Here is an 18160-nt window from a genome sequence, read left to right as displayed (position 1 = left end):
CTCATAAAATGTCTGTGAAAATGCAAACCGACAGAGTATTTTTCAAAAATAATTTGCAACATGTTTTAAGATGCTTTTAAAAAGAAGTTAATGCTCTTTGACCCAGAAATTCTAATTTCTGGGAATTTACCCTAAGGAAATAACCTAAACACAAGAAAAAAACTTTTTATATCGATACATTCCTTGTCATAATCCCTCCCTCCAAAAAAGTGAAGAATCTAAATATCCAATAAAACGGTAATACCAAAGAAAAAAAAGCAGTACATCAACTAGATGGAACAGTATAGAACATCTAAAAATAATTACATGGGAAACATTATTATTAATTGAAAACAACAACAACTTTTTTACACAACATGATTAGAACCAACCAACCAACCAACCAACCAGCTTGTACCCAGAAAAAATAATGGAAGATAATACAAAGAATTTTTAAGAAATGTTGTGTTTGAATGACAGGCTTGAGAAATTTTTTTTCTTCAATTTTTTATGCATACACCAATTTTTAAAATAAGCATGCCTTATATTTATAATCAAAAGGAATACAAGTTTTCATCAAAAAACCTACAAACAATAAATGCTGGAGAGGGTGTGGAGAAAAGGGAACCCTCTTGCACTGTTGGTGGAAATGTAAATTGATACAGCCACTATGGAGAACAGTATGGAGCTTCCTTAAAAAGCTAAAAACAGAACTACCATACGACCCAGCAATCCCACTACTGGGCATATACCCTGAGAAAACCGTAATTCAAAAAAAGTCATGTACCACAATGTTCATTGCAGCTCTATTTACAATAGCCAGGACATGGAAGCAACCTAAGTGTCCATCGACAGATGAATGGATAAAGAAGATGTGGCACATATATACAATGGAATATTATTCAGCCATAAAAAGAAACAAAATTGAGTTATTTGTAGTGAGGTGGATGGACCTAGAGTCTGTCATACAGAGTGAAGTAAGTCAGAAAGAGAAAAACAAATACTGTATGCTAACACACATATATGGAATCTTAAAAAAAAAAAAAAAGGTTCTGATGAACCTAGGGGCAGGACAGCAATAAAGATGCAGACGTAGAGAATGGACTTGAGGACATGGGGAGGGGGAAGGGTAAGCTGGGACGAAGTGAGAGTAGCACTGACATATATACACTACCAAATGTAAAATAGATAGCTAGTGGGAAGCAGCTGCATTGCACGGGGAGCTCAGCTCAGTGCTCTGTGACCACCTAGAGGGGTGGGATAGGGAGATGCAAGAGGGAGGGGATACTAGGATATATGTATACATATAGCTGATTCACTTTGTTATAAGCAGAAACTAACACAGCATTGTAAAGCGATTATACTCCAATAAAGATGTTAAAAAAGAAAAAAGAATTTCTCGAGATAATACGGATAATTTGTCATCTTGTTTACTAAAATTTTTCTTTATTAAGGGAGAGATACTGAAAATTATCCCAATTTTATTGGAAATGTGCTTTACAAATAATAAATTTCTTTCATAAAAAAAAGAAAAGGAATACAAACTTTAAATAAGAAAAAATAGCAAAGCCATCAGTTTGACAAAAAGTCCTTGGAGTGCAGGCTTAATCTAATTTTCTGAATCTATAGGACTCTATATGAAACCTGATGTTGAGGAAAATAACCTGGAGTAGTGTAAGAAGGGCAAACATTCTTATGATACACATTCTCTACTAAAAAAGCAATGTTGGTTTAAAAACTACACTTTCATTAAAAAAAAACCCTGTATTTTGCTGAGGACAGAAGTTAATAAAAAGGTCAGCTTTTATGTGTTAAACAGGAAGTTGCAAAAGCAAGCCAGCTTCTGATCTTCTGATCTATGTAGAATTTATGTATGTAGAATCTATGGATCTACATTCACAATATAGGCCCAGAGATACAAAACTGCAAAAAGATAATAGGTCCAGAGGTGCTGGGGAGCAAAAAAAAACTAGTTATGATGGGTTAATCAAAGATTTTCAAAAAAGGCTCTTAAATTATCTTCTTCCTACTTCAGATGTATATCAATCCACATTTTATTTTAAAATTTTATTTAAAAACTGGATAATCTTTTTCCTATGTTTCATTCCTTCTCCTTGAATTTAAGTTAATTAAGTGCAGAAATTCCGCCTCTTGGTCAGTTCCCAAATCAAAAAAGCAAATATTGTTCATACTATAGGCACATGTATATTACATTCGACAGACAGTGGCTGAACTGATGTATGAAGTCACCTTTTAATTTTTACACACACACACACACACACACACACACAAACAACAAAAAACATTTATATAAAACCAGTGGACTTCATTTCTAATGGCTTATATCTGAAAAACTACTGTCCACAACATCCTCTATTCCTGTTCAAAGATTTCAAATTAAATACCATTACTTTCAAAGTTACCTTCATTGTCTTTGGATCAAGTTTAGACCAATGGGTAGGAGTGGAAATTTCTTTAGCTTCACCATCATCCTTCTCTTCTTCATCCTGATATACAAAGTAAAGAACAGAATTACTATTCTGAAACCTTAAAGTAAAGGTAATTTACTTTTAAAAGTCTGTTGCTGATCTGTGCAAGGTCACAAATGTTTCAGATTGTCTTCTCCTAAAGTTATTATTTAGGCAAGTCCACGTACATACATTCTATCACTTTTAACTGATCACAAAGACACTCATCAGCCAATCAAAGCCAGATCTGTGAAACACAAAAGGGTGATAAATTACAACACAAAGGATATCAGGGATGCACAAACACTGCCGATCTCCACTAACCAAACAGTGTGTGATCTTGCCCCAATTTTCAAGCCACCCAAAGTTAAGACTGATTTAGTCAGACCTTTCAAATGTACCAAAGACGATGCCACATAGCCTGAAATTTCAAATCTCTCAGACTTGTGGTTGTCCAATTTCAAATATCCATGACTAGAACTGATGACCGTGAAAGAGAAAATTTTTTAAATTTTTAGAAAATGGCAAAATGTTTAAAATGGCTTAATACTGAATCTTGCTCAACAACTGGTCCCAGATTCCAGCAACTAGACCTATGATAAAAACAAAATTCTGTGCAATTTAAGCACAACTTATTTTCCTTTGAGGTCTCAGCACTCTTAAAGTTAGCATAATAGACAGTTTTTTTTTTTTAAGAGAAAAGAACATACAACTATACTGCTGAAAGCTGGATTACCAGTCGCTGTTACCAGTTATGTTCCTCCATGTGTGTTTGTTATGTAGTGTGTGGTGTGCATTTGTGCCTGTGTTCCTGTGCCTGTGAGAAGCGGAAATAGAAAAAGGGATTAGCGTTCAGTGCCTGTTCTCCATCAGCCTCCTTGCGTTCACCCTGAAGCTTCTCGACCAGCTGCTGCTTGTATCCTCGGGAGAGGGTTTCCCACTCTGAGCGGGTGGGAAGGCAATGCCAAACATCCGGGAAAAATAAAACCACTGTCTCCACATGAGCTGGAACTGTACGCCCCTTGTGGGTCTCCTCAGGGCGATGGTAGCGAATCTCTGCAAAACGGTACCTGTTGCAAGGGAAGAAGCATGTTGGAAAAAAAATTCTAAAATACATTTTAAAGACCCTAGTTCACTTGTAGCACATCAAGTAAAGAAATTTTGCTGCAAGAACTTGAGGTTGGTCTAAAGAAAAAAAAATTATAGAAGCCATAGTTCCTCTTTTGGTACATTTGTACAATATTTTATGGTTAAAAGAAGAATATGTTCCCCAAGGCATTTTCAAAGTTTGATTACAGAGCTACCCATATTTTAGAGAATACCTGAAGAAGCTGGATAGCTGTTCAGATTTCATGTGCTAAAAAAAGAATATTCTCAATTAAGTCACAAGAAATATACTAAAATACACAGGACAAATAAGCCTCAAGAGAAAATATGGCTGAACAAAAATAATCAGCAACTACATCATTTTATAACAAAAGAATTATAATGAAATGAAGTTCTCTCTTGACGATCTTCTCCAGCTATGCATGAAATGAAAAATATTTTCAACATACATCCAACTTCCAAAGTTCAGCATAACAAAACATTAAAATTTTCAATTTATTTTGATTAGTTCTTAATCCTTTTCCCCCAAACATTTTTGGCACCAAATAAACTTTTGCTAAAATTAGTATTTTCCTTTGAGATTACCTGAATGTTCAAGATTGCTAAAATAAGGGGTGGGGGGGAAGGCTGATAGACAAGAACATCTATGTAACTATTAGAAAAACATTTCTAATCAAGAAATGAATTGGTACTTACCATTGTGTGCATACACTTAGATCAATGCCTGTCAGAGCCTTACAACAACGAATAGCAGTCTTAATCAACACAGAGGGGTCTTTTTCTGGGTCTGGTCCATCCAACGAAGGAGACCAGTGGCCTCCAATGGCCATGGCTTCATCCTTGCCTTTCATGCCCACTAAAAACTAATTTAAAACAAAGAATCATTTACATATATTATGCAACTTGTCAAATTACAAATGAAATACTTGAAAAGGAAAGGAACAAACCTTTCCAATATCATTTTTACTACCTCGGGTATCTGTCAGTCAAGGAAGAGTTCAGTTCATCGAGTTCCACACTGCATTTCAGCAATGGAATAGGACTTATACATCATAACTCATCCTTCTAAAATATTTCCTCAGATAAAAAGTTCTTTTAAAGAAACAAGCTATAATTCAAAGTTTAAGAGCATCCCGATACACTAAATCCATTGTCACTAAGATTTTACTATGCTTCAAATATAAAACATCAAAACGACAGTTGAACTAGTGACATACAAATAAGATATAGCCGTTAATCTGCAATGAGAAAAACATCTACATCATTGAGTGCCGTAACTATATTAAAATTAAATATAAAACAAATCAACAAAATTTAAATGGTAGTATTTTTAAATTCTATATATATACAGTTAGAACTAAGCAAAGCAAATATACACCTAAAGTTAAAATAAATGTTTCACTTTACCTTAACAAGTCTAGCAGGATGTTGAAATCCATCTCGAAGTTCTTGTGGGTCTTCAGCAAGAGCACATGACTTATGATACAAATCTTCCATACTAGGGCTAGCCATCAGCATTACCTATTATAGTCAAATAATTCAATCCTGTCAAAAGTCTAAAGTAATGTAAAAAAATGAGAAGCACTACTAATTATCCTTACATAATAGTTATCTGAAGTTTTTTATAAAAATGGAAAGTAAAACGCTATAGCAGAAATGGTATTAGATACCTTATAATTATATAGTTTTAACTTTTCAAGGAATGCTTTTTGATCAATGCTTTTCAAATAGCAGAAAACTACTGATCATAAACAATATACTGAATGTTACCCTGAAGACTCACATATACTGCATTCACCCAACATTACATTTTTATCTGGGGCTACCAGAAGTCACAGAACATTCCAAAAAGCTCAATAAAATGAACTTCATCTTCACATTTTTATAAGGTTCAAAATGTTAAAGCAATAACAACATTTTTACAGCTCAAGAGTTAAGGCAAAAAGAGGTTAAATTAAATAACTTAAATAACCAAAACAGAATCTGGCAGACAAGAAGAAAACACAGGCATTCAGGTCTTAAACGTAATAACCACTTTCTGAAGATTAATTCCACATACACTCTTAGTATGAATAACTACTCAGAACTTTTAGCTGTGTATCACAGAATACAAACCTTTGCACTGTACAAGTGATCAGCATCTGGTGGATCAAGAACGGCCATATTTTTCTCTAAGGACTCTACTTCTCTGTGCATTACATAGAAATTGCAGTAATTTCCCAGCTGAAATGGTCTTGACAAAGGGAAAGCATCCACCCATGTAAACTGAGCATCAAAAAAGTCACTAGGTATATATAAATTCTGATAACGGCGCCTTAGTTCCATCATGTCACAACTAGGACTGAAAAACAGACATAAGTAGTGAATAAAGAGCCTTTAACACCAAATACTATGCAAAGATTCATTCAATTCTAAAGCTAAATATATAATCTGATACAGTTAACAGCCAGCTGAAAATGAACAGTCACTGTTAATGAATGCACTATAGATTTACATAGAAGTACATGAAAATGTCATTTTCAAATATGTTTACTTACAGTTTTGAATAAATAACTAGTATCTACGTGTTACCGTTATTTCTTTATTTTTTGTGTGTAGCTTAAAATTCATTTAGACAAGACCCTTTGAAATAACTTCAAGCTCCAGAAAAGATCTGAACAAAAGCAATTCTGCCTCAGTTGAAGCTGCATTTTTGAGAAAATTATGATTCATACAGAATGCATATAAAAAAGGAAAAAGAATTAGTATGAGTGCTCCTCAATCAGGTTTATACAGTGTTGGAAAAAATACAACCTTTATTCTACAGTAAGATCCCAGATCAGGCATAGTTAATTTAAAATTAAATATAAAAGTCTACATGAAAACAAAATCCAAACGTTTTTGGGATTATCCACATCTCCATACCTCTCTATCTAATGATTAAGATCCATACCTGATTATTTACTATGTAAAGAGAGGATAAGTTTCTTGCCTTTTAAATCTGGCATAATGATTTTTTTTTTAAAGGATGATTTACTTTTTCCTAAGAAACAGAGCTTTTAAAGGAAAGAAACTCAAAAGTAAATCAATCTGGTAATAGGCCAAGAGATTTCTGTTAAAAGCATAATGAAAAGTGGAAAACACCAATAGTCTGTAAGATGAAAAGATAACTACACCATCCTTTCAAATGACAACTAAAGGCAAGAGTACGAAATATGAACTAATGTATCTATAGGGATGTCTTTTTATGTGAAACCTAAAAATAAGAAATATAGAATGATAAACTTGTCAGTTAAGGTTGTTGACATAATTATATTTATATGGATAAAATTTTGCTGCCAAAATAAAAATGTTAAAAACAGCTATCTGAGTTTTGTTAATTGTTTTTTAAAGAAGTGCTACAAACAGAAAGTATGTGTAATAGTTTCCTAAGTTTTTGAAGTCATGTTTTATCCCGTAGGAGAAAAATCTATAAATAAACAAAACATCACTTCTTGGCATATAGTCTCCTATAATCATATTACTATAAGAAAATCTTGATTTCCACAACTATAGATGATAAGAGATATGGAAACTTTAAAATCACTTTTACTTATAATGTGTTCATCTGATGTTCTGGGGATTTACTTCAAAGTAATGAAGTGAAACTGTGAAGATTTAACTTGGAAGGAGAAAGACAGCTGCTCAATTTATATCCTAAGTATCAACTCCTCCCAGAATAGCATTCTAGACTGGGAACAGATAAGTTTAAAAGCAGAGCTGCTCTAGTTAATATTTCTGGGGCTGGAGAAGTGGTTTTGTTTCCAATGAATTTCTCTGAAATATGCAGACAAGATATTTTTTAAGCACACAAGTAAATAGGGGTAACAAGAAGACTAGTAAAAATTAAGAATAGTTGATGATTTGACCACATGCAAAAGTAAATGAACACCTACTACATTAACAATTAAGCAAAGTCATCAAGCAAGATTTTTTGGGGCACTGAGTAGCTTAAATACTACACTGGTTTACTGAATCTAGAACTGAATAAATAGAAATTTTAACTTTTGTAGGCCAGTATTATGAATATTAATTATTATACTTTGTTGAAATGCAGCAATACCCTCTTAAGACACTGCGCACAGTTATTTGTTCCTATGCTGAACAGCTTTAAACACTATTGATTCATTTTTCTTATTTTACTGTAAATTTTTTTTCCCATCTATTAATTTATCTTACACACAATTGCCAGCCCCAAGGCCTTTAGATGATTCTTCCTTTCCATTAGAGCAAATTAGCCATTTACCAATTTGCCTCTATATGAATTACAATTTTGCAGCTATTACCTAGTTGGCCACCACATCCCAACCACCACTGAGTATCTCCAACTGCCATACACTGGGTTAAGTGCTTTAGATACATGAAATCAACTCAACCTCACAATAATTCTGCTAGTTGATATAACTTGCATTTCACAAATGAAGCTCAGAAATTCTTGGTAACTTTCCACTTACCTCTGATTTCAAAGGCTAAAAAATGTATTGATGTATACACACATATGTGTATACGTTACGTATCTTGTGAGTATATATGTAGACCTGTGTTTCTATGATACTACATGGCCACAGCTAACTTGAAATAATTGGTCACTACTGTATCATTACTTCATCATACACAATGAACTATGTATGACCTTAATAAAGTTATTAATAAATCTGAATCTTAAATAATTTTACCTTTAATGAACTACTCCATTACAGAGGGGCTGCCTTTTTCAGTAGCTGGTATCTTTAATGAGTGTATGAAAATAATGCACTCTTGCAAAGAACTGAAGTGCTACTTCAAATGCATTTCTGCCCTTATATAACTAAGAGCACCAAATGTCAGGAAATGAAAGTTGTAAGAAAAATGTAAGAAAAATATCTCTCAATGTATCACATTCCTCCAAATTACACAAAACTATGAAATTAGTAATTTCAGAAAACAATGGGGAACTTACCAATCTAAAGAAAACTTTGAAAACTGAACTGTGTAACGTGGAACAACACGTCGAACTCTCCGAGGTGACCGCTCTCTCTCTCTTCGAGGAGATCTCTCCCGGGAACGTTTCCTCTGAGGAGATCTTTCTCTGGATCTACGTCTTTCTCTCTCCCTTTCACGACTTAAAGCAAATTTTTCTAAAATTACTATTATTTCTGGCATTACTGAAGAGTTCTTTAATGAAATAAATGTCATAGGTAATACAAGCAAGAATCCACAGTATACATTTTTAGTAACTTTTTGAAAATTGTGGTAAAATATAAATAATATAATAAACTTACCATTTTAACCATTTTGAAGTATACAGTTCAGTGGCATTAAGTGCATTCACACTGTGCAACCATCACCACCATCAAAAGTATACTTTTAAAAACATACCTTCGGTCATCTTTTCTGTTGGGCACTTGATCCCCTCTGTCATTTCTTCCTGAAAATCTGGATGGTGGATCTAACCTTCGTGCTGGTTGTGGCTGTGAAACTATACGGACAGGAGGTTGCAATAAACCAGCTTTAAAAGACACAGAAGAAGATGTTTTAATTTATTTAAATGAAGTTCAAAAGCATTACTTGGTTAAATTTTATATAGAAAAATTTGGCTAATATTTTCGGTTTTGTGACCCATAAAGGGTAAATGGTAGAGACCATCTGCATATTTGTATATTTTAAAATAATTGTTTAAAAATGTAAAAACCATTTTTAGCTCAGGGACCATACAAAACCAGGCCACAGACCAAATCCAAGAGCTGTAGTTTGCCAATCTCCGACCTACAGGCATTAAACCAAAGACCGCTATACAACAAGACATTCGCAGAGCACCAAAGTATCATCCAGACATTATGCACACAAAGAACAAGAACCTTTATAATGGAGAGATCTACGGCCACCACTTGACCAAGTATCATATTTAACATCAATAACAGTAGAAGAATCTAACTACATGTGCCTTCTAGTATGATGCAGTATGAATTAGAAAACATCACCTATAATGTAGTCTTGCCAAAAGCCTTTAGACTTAACTTCTAGTTTATAGTTTATATGGCAGAATGAGAAACAAGGTGAAAATATCACAGGGAATCAAGACAAATCCAGAACACAACATTCCAAAAGAATCTACAAGTCAACTAGACCAATTTCTTAAAAAGTCAATGTTATAAATGAAGAAACAAAAAGTGGGAAACTATTTTGGAATAAAAAAGACTAAAGCAACATAACCAAATACAACACATGAAACCTGACTACTTTTTCGTCTAGGAAACAAAAAACAACCTTTTTAAAAGACATTTGGGAGACAACTGGGGAGGTCTGAATATAAATAGGATATCTAAATGCTTTTTCTTAGAAGTCACAGTAGATTCTGGTAATATAGGAAAAGATTCTCTTCTAGGAAAGGCATGCTTAATGTAAACAGGGGTGAAATGTCATAATGCTTGCATTATGATCACTTACAGCAGTGTTTTCAGAAAACAAAAACTAGAAACAATCCAAACTTTAGCAAAGAAAAACATATAAATTGTACAATATTCATACAATGGAATATTGTACAATATTCATACAATGGAATATTGTACAATAGTCATACAATGGAATATTGTGCAATAATGAAAACAAAGAAACTAGAGCCACATGGAATAAATAAGTATGAAAAACTTTAAAACATAATGTTGAACAAAAGTCTTACACAAAAGATTATATAGATGGAATCACACACTATGTAAAATTCAAAAACAGACAAAGCTAAAGTATATTTATGAGCATGCATACTTAGAGTAAAACTATTAAAAAAGAAAAAGAGTTAACAAGTAGTGATTACACGGGTGTTCATTTTAATAGCTCATTACACTGAAATGTTTTATAACTTTGCTATATTTGTGTCAATTTACGATAAAAGAGAAAATGCCACAATTACGTAGACTTCTGCTAAAGTCAAGGCTATCATTTTTAATATTGTTTTGATAAGAAAACGTATAGAGTTTCAAATTATCAATTTGCAAAAGAAAATTTAAAACATAGCTCAGAGCTTCCCTGGTGGTGCAGTGGTTAAGAATCAATCTGCCAATGCAGGGGAAATGGGTTTGAACCCTGGTCTGAGAAGATCCCACATGCCATGCAGCAGCTAAGCCCACGTGCCACAACTACTGAAGCCTGCATGCCTAGAGCCCGTGCTCTGTAACAAGAGAAGCAAATGCAATGAGAAGCCCGTGCACCGCAATGAAGAGTAGCCCCTGCTCGCCACACCTAGGGAGAAACCCGTGTGCAGCAACGAAGACCCAGTGCAGCCAAAAATAAATAAATTAAAAACAACAACAACAAAAAAACCCCACACAGCTCAGGGACTTCCCTGGTGGCGCAGTGGCTAAGAATCCGCCTGCCAATGCAGGGGACACCTGGTCTGGAAAGATCCCACATGCTGCGGAGCAACTAAGCTCGTGCGCCACAACTACTGAGCCTGCACTCTAGAGCCCACAAGCCCCAACTACTGAAGCCCATGTGCCTAGAGCCCGTGCTCCGCAACAAAGAGAAGCCACCACGATAAGAAACCCGCGCACCGCAAAGAAGAGTGGCCCCCGCTCTCCGCAACTACAGAAAGCCCGTGGGCAGCAATGAAGACCCAACGCAGCCATAAATAAATAAATAAATTTATTTTAAAAAAAAAAAAAGAAAAGAAAAAAAATAAAACACAGCTCATTTATTTGATGCCCTATGGTTCAATGAGTAAAGTGCTGCCGCCAGACTCTACGTGTATATAAAATGTTATGTTCATTAAGAAATAAGGCTCAAAACATTTTCTTCTATAAATGATAAGATGCCAATAGGGGGACAGGGGATTATTAGTTTCGATATTTAAGTTCACAAAGAGTATGTCTTTGAATAAGAGAAATAAAATAAAACACTTCCAAATCGCTATACAAGTAGAAGTGCTCAACACAAGATATTTAAGTTGCAAGTATTCTGGAAGTTCCTGCCTTTTCTGTAATTAATAGCATACTCTCATTATTTTAATAACCGAACATTTGTGTGTTAGTCTGAACCCTAAAAGGAAAAGATATATTGCATGTAATACCTTTCTGCTGTGGCTGCTGTAATAAAGGCTGGGGCTGCGTCTGCAATAGTGGCGTAATAGAGGCTGCTGAAATCTGTGCCTGCAGCAGTGACTGGGGCTGGGGCTGAGCCTGAACACCAAATGTCGTCTGTGGTGCAATTGGCTGAAGTACGGCAGGAGGAGTCTTCAGTAAAGGTTGGGTTTGCGACTGATTCTTAACAAAAATAAAGAAAACAAATTTTTAAAAAGAAAAATCTTTGTAAATTGGAAGACCCAACCACCAAGTTTTCATAATACCTAATACTATTTTATATACCTGATTTGGTAGTGTTTGAATTCTTTGTGCATTCCATTTAAAAGGCATATTGGGATTATACGTAGCTTCAACCAATACTCTGTCACCCACTTGGGGGGTTTTCCCTTTGACAGCACTAAAAAAAAATTAAGTTAAATACGAACACAATTAGAAGAGATTCCTCCAAAAAAGATTTATATATTTAGCATTTTAAAGTAAACTATACCAGAAATGGAAGCCTAAAAAGCTCTTTTAAAAAGTAGACATACCTCCTAGACTTATTTTTAGAACTGATGTTTCAACTTCGCTTTATAAACAGTTTCAAGTGTAAGAAATAATTTTCTGCCCTCTATCCTCCTAATACTGTGTCCCTCCCTCTAAAGCACTTTCTTTTATAACCCAAGAGTAAGATTTGCCTTGGGCTTTGGAAAGATGAGAGAAATGCAGAAAAGATGGAAAACAGGAGACCCACTTATACAGAGAAATCTTATATAGTAATTAATTTCCCAAAGTATTTCTAAGGAAGCTCATTAGAAATACATTTGAAGTAACTAAAGAAATATATATTTCCTGCAACCACCACAACATTAACAAAATACTATTTCAAATCCATTAATCAGTCATTTATTCTGTTTTTTAAAATAAATTTATTTATTTAATTTATTTATTTTATTTTTGGCTGCGTTGGGTCTTTGTTGCTGCGTGCGGGGTTTCTCTAGTTGCGGTGAGCGGGGGCTACTCTTCGTTGCTGTGCGCGGGCTTCTCATTGTCGTGGCTTCTCTTATTGCAGAGCATGGGCTCCAGGTGTGCAGGCTTCAGTAGTTGTGGCACGGGGGCTCAGTAGTTGTGGCTTGCGGGCTCTAGAGCACAGGCTCAGTAGTTGTGGCGCGTGGGCTTAATGGCTCCGTGGACCAGGGCTCGAACCCGTGTCCCCTGCATTGGCAGGTGGATTCTTAACCGCTGTGCCACCAGGGAAGCCCAAGTCATTTAATCCTATCATTTTTTCAACTAAAACATTTTACATACACGTCATTAGATATGTCAAACAGAAGATTAAATTTTAAAAGGCATATAACTATTTCAATTTTTAATCTCACTGTAAGTCTGCTCATGAATAGCTAGAAATGTAAACTCACTCCTACAAAACATTTATAAAGAATTCATGATGACTACTTTGTTCAATAATAAAAAGATATGTTCAGTCACATTCTCCATCAAAAAATGTCACAGGGGACTTCCCTCCTGGCACAGTGGTTAAGAATCCGCCTGCCAGTGCAGGTGACATGGGTTCGAGCCTTGGTCTGGGAAGATCCCACATGCCACAGAGCAACTAAGCCCGTGCGCCACAGCTACTGTGCCTGTGCTCTAGAGCCCACGAGCCACAACTACTGAGCCTGCGTGCCTAGAGCCTGTGCTCCACATCAAGAGAAGCCACCGCAATGAGAAGCCCGCGCACAACGAAGAGTAGCCCCCCGCTCACCACAACTAGAGAAGGCCCGTGTGCAGCAACGAAGACCCAACGTAGCCTAAATTAATTAATTAATTAATTTTAAAAAAATGTCACAGGTACAGGTTGAATGATTAAAGCAGAAAATTAGAGCTAAACCATAATTCCATGCCACAGTTAAGTAGGTGTCTTATCAAATTACTTAATGCTAAATACAAGAAGGCATGTGTCAACACCTAATGAAGTTTACCTAAGCTGAAAGAATACATCTTCATCCACAAATCCAAATGTATCGTGTAGTTTTGTAACCACCCCTGTAAAAACACGCTGTTTCTGAGGTTGTGTCTGTTGCTGACTGGACCTTGGTGTTGGATATGATACAGTTATCTGAGCTGCTGGTTGAGGAGTTGACAAGCTAAGGCTTGTAGGCAGTCCAACAGCTGGCTATAAAACAAAATCAACATCAAATTAAGGTAATGATATGAAGCAGTCTAGAAATTAAAACTGACTACTTAAAAATAACTCAAAATGCTAAAACAACCTTGAAGATGAAAATCAAGTCTGAAAAATTACGTTACTTTTGATCGATTTCATGATTAAGTTCCCTCAGATGAAAGTTTCCACAGGAAGTTTCAGGAAAAAAAAAGTCACCACAGTGCAATGAGTTAAAAAAACACCGCATACTCTAGCCCCCTCTTAGAAATTCAAAATCCATAATGGCATAACAAAGACTCAGGAAAGTCCTAGATAAGTGAAATAAGTCAGAGAAAGACAAATATATATATGATCTCACTTACATGTGGATCCTAAAAAAGCCAAAGAATTCATAAAAACAGAAAACAGATTGGTGGCTGCCAGAGGAGGCGGTTTGGTGGGGGAAATGGGTGAAGGTGGTCGAAAAGTACAAACTTCCAGTGGGGATGTAATGTACAGGGTGGTGATTATGGTTAATAATACTGTATCCTACATTTGAAACTTACTAAGAGAGTAGACCTTGAAAGTTCTCATCAGAAGAAAAAAGAAATTCACTTACGTGAGGTGATGCACGTTAACTAAACTGACTGTGGAAATCATTTCACAATATATATGTATTATTAAATCATGCTGTACACCTTATACTAATACAGTGTTATATGTCAATTATATCTCAAACTGGGAGGAAAAGGTAACACTTTCATTGGTCTTTTCTGACACAATCAATCATGAATAACAACATATTACTGATTAAAACTTCTGTATGTAAACAGAAATAAAACCATTAAAAAGAAAGGAACAATCATCTGATTCTTCAACTCAAACGAATTCCATAATTCGTTTTACACCTGCCCAATAAAGCGAGTCTCTAAGTTCTACAATTAAAAAAAAAAAAAAAAGCTAAGTCCTATATATGTAAAGGAACTCAGCATTTCTTAAACTATAGCCACAAAATTTTCTCACAAAGTTTCTTTAACATCCTAAGACAAGACACTAATGCTTTATGGGCACACTTCGGGAAATGTTATTCTAAGAAAACACTAACTTTTACAGCTTTTCTACTCAGTCTGAAAATCCTACTATTGGAGATTGAAAATAGGACACAGGTGTTCATCAATTTTAGTTCCTTTTTTTTTGGTTGTGCAGCATGTGGGATCTTAGCTCCCTGACCAGAGATCAAACTCACACCCCTTGCAGCGGAAGCACGGAGTCTTAACCACTGGACCGCCAGCGAAGCGCCAATTTTAGTTCTTTAATAAATACAAAGTGAGGTTTATTTCTCAATTGAAGTATACTTTATTTTTTAAAAGTAACTAACAGGTTCAAGACTATAAAGGTACAAAAGGTTATACAGTAAAAAGCTTCTCACCTATTCCTGTTCCTTAGCTACCTAGTTCCCTATCCATGGGGCAATCACTGTTTCCAGTTATTATTAGAAGTTCTGCTTTCTTTTTAACAGTTGCATACACCAGGGGTCAGTGAACCACAACCCACGGGCCAAATCCAGCCCACAGCTTATGATCTTTACACAAACTTACAAGCCAAGGGTCGTTTTTACACTTTTTTTTTCTTTTTAGGTTGCGGCGTGTGGCTTGCGGGATCTTAGTCCCCCGACCAGGGATCGAACCCAGGCCCTTGGCAGTGAAAGCGCAGAGTCCTAACCACTGTCATACCAGGGAATTCCCAGTGTTTACAATTTTAAAGAATTGTATAAAAAGAAAAAAAAATGCAACATAGACTGTAAGTGGTCCCCAAAGCCTAAAGTAGCATTACATATCAAAAGTTGACAAACTTTTTAATGTTGCTGAAAAATCAAACTGATAATGCAACACAATAAGTCACTTCCTAAGGTCAAACTAAAAAAGATATAACATGTACAAAAAAATTCTTAAAAATACTAGCTACAAAGAAAATGTAAAAGCCAAAATCACTACTAAATTTAAAATAAGACCTCATATTTATTCAAACTAGATCACAGCTGGAACAGCAATCAAACAGCATAAAAGAAAAAACAAAAACATGTTTTCCATCTTTATTTAACATTATATTGCTAAAACTATTATGTGAATCCAACAAATATTCATCTTTAAACCCTGAAAGAGGGACTTCCCTGGTGGTCCACTGGTTAAGACTCTGTGCTCCCAATGCAGGGGGCCCAGGGTTCGATCCCTGTCAGGAAACTAGATCCCATATGCCGCAACTAAGAGCCCGCATGCCGCAACTAAAGATCCCTCATGTTGCAACGAAGATACCGCACGCGGCATGTTGCAACTAAGACCCAGCACAGCCAGATAAATAAATAAAGAAATAAAAATTTTTAAAAAAACCCTGAAAGAAAACCTAGAATAGGAATAAAACTTTGGTCTACTTTTCATTCAGATATTCAAAAGAAATAAAGTAATGACAAACTAACCTGTGTTAACAGGGTCTGCTGAGGTTGCTGCAACTAAAAACAGGAAAAACAAAAACAGGAAAGATAAAAGAATCAATCAGAACTGCTGTTTCACAGATGTTTTACAAAAGGAAAAATTCCTATTAAATAAGTACTTTATCTCTAATTAAGAAATATGTGAAAAGTAACAGAAGTCATTAAGTATAAGGTTTCCTACAACTATTTTTAACAACTGCAGACCTTAAATATAACTAACTCATTCAATAACGATAAAGAAATTTTTTTTTGTTATTTCAGAGGAATAACACCCACCAAAAAACCCCACAAGTCCCTACTGGGGTAAATTTCTACTTCTGCCCCATATTAATTACCATGCTACAGAAATGATTCAATATCATCCGTATGCTACCTGTATCAAAAATATTACTGGCTGTCCAATTCATATATATCTCCCTAAAATGAGAAGCAGTCCTTAACAGTCAGACTTGCCAAAGGTATGGGGACCATAAAGGACCACACACTCTGACATATATAGTTTTTCTGGCAATAGCAAAGTATAACATTACCAGAAAGCAAAAGGAATTGGTGGAAAGGGGGAAATTTTAAAACTCTGTAACAGAAGTAAACTTTCTGAAGCCTCAGAACTGTGTTTGTATTAACCATCAGGAGGGTCTCCAAAGAAATACTTATCCCTGCTCGCTCCCTGTCGTCCTTCAGCATTCTTGTCAAGCTGCCCAGCTTGGAGTTGTCTATCATGCACTAGTGTCCCATGGTTACAGCTAGAAGAGCAGGAATCTCCTGATGATGCTTAATAGCTTGAGGAAAAGGTCTCTTTTCCTACTGCCCAGGTAAGCAGTCTGAGGAGAACATGGGCATCATTTCTCTGTTTGTGGATATCCTGGTCACGGTAAGATTTGGACTTAGGTAAGATTTCCCTTGGGACATCCTTAATGCTTATCAGCTTCTAACTAGTGTTTTAAGCCCAATGGCAGAATCTGAAGATCACAGTTCTTCTGTTCATGACTTTTTATTCACTATGACTAATAAGCTTCCTAATAAATCCTTGCCAGACTTAAAAATAAGCTAGGAGAAAACAATCTATATGACATTCTAATTCAAAACACTCAGTTTACCTAGGTTGACATGTATTAAAGGTTAAATCTATCAAATTTCCATTTTTCTGTAAGTTAAGAATGGATGAATAATGGCATTTTTTTAGGACAAGAACATTTGAGTATTGCCATTTTCATGTGGTTCAAAATAAAACACAGGCTTTAATAATGTATTTCCTAACAGTACTAAAATAAGTCTAAGGGTATTTGAAAACAAGATAGCCAACTTGGACACCAATCTCTTATCAATTTTTTAGAAGTTTAAAGCAATTATTGTGGGATACTATAATCTTCAGGGCAAATGAAATGCTTCTGAAACCCAAAAGGCAAGGACGAAATTGGGGCATGGATCTAGGAACAAGTGTTAATGGACTGAGAAGCCTCTTGTTTCTCCACAGTGTCTCTGGATCCAAGTTTTTGGTCCTTGTCTCTTGTATCCCCTTTTCCTCTCCTGACTGCTATACTTTCCTGAAGCTTCCTTAATGGCACTGAGAAGGGACGAAGAGTACCTCTTAACCCTGGAAAACCTAGAATGGGTGCTTAGACTAGAACCTATCTAGATTTGAGCAAGTCAAACTCTTCTTTGCTTGATATGCTTCTCCTTGGGTTCACTTTGTTACCTCTTTCTACCATCACAGATATAATAACCCTTGAAGAATATGATTAGAGTATAAGCTTAGGGAAAAGGAGCCAAAGAAACTTTGTTTAGTCTAAGTAAGGAGTTTTCAAATTGTTCAAATGTGCCTTGGGAATAGGGGTGAGAACTACAAGGGGAGGCTTCCTCCCATTTTCAACACTATTTTTATGTTTTATATATTAGGTTTCAATACACAATTTCATTAGGGGAA

The 18160-nt window shown here is 35.4% G+C and overlaps 1 protein-coding gene across 6 annotated transcripts in view; it reads right to left on the bottom strand.

The window, feature by feature from the left end:
* CCAR1 (cell division cycle and apoptosis regulator 1) overlaps positions 1-18160 on the bottom strand; it is a 53194-nt gene that overhangs the window by 21167 nt on the left and 13867 nt on the right. For all 6 annotated transcript variants that reach the window (XM_082408596.1, XM_082408597.1, XM_082408601.1 and 3 more), the window contains 11 exons: positions 16222-16254; positions 13585-13778; positions 11909-12023; positions 11614-11806; positions 8931-9060; positions 8512-8673; positions 5670-5895; positions 4962-5075; positions 4251-4417; positions 3307-3517; positions 2403-2486 (listed from right to left, as the gene is read on the bottom strand). In XM_082408596.1, the coding sequence (XP_082264722.1) occupies positions 2403-2486; positions 3307-3517; positions 4251-4417; positions 4962-5075; positions 5670-5895; positions 8512-8673; positions 8931-9060; positions 11614-11806; positions 11909-12023; positions 13585-13778; positions 16222-16254 (1629 nt within the window). The remainder of the gene's footprint in view (positions 1-2402; positions 2487-3306; positions 3518-4250; positions 4418-4961; positions 5076-5669; positions 5896-8511; positions 8674-8930; positions 9061-11613; positions 11807-11908; positions 12024-13584; positions 13779-16221; positions 16255-18160) is intronic.

The sequence above is a fragment of the Balaenoptera borealis genome, assembly GCF_965194805.1.
Source record: "Balaenoptera borealis genome assembly, chromosome: 10".
NCBI lineage: Eukaryota > Metazoa > Chordata > Mammalia > Artiodactyla > Balaenopteridae > Balaenoptera > Balaenoptera borealis.
The sequence above is the reverse complement of the archived record's forward strand: the minus strand, read 5'-3'. Positions and strand labels throughout refer to the sequence as shown.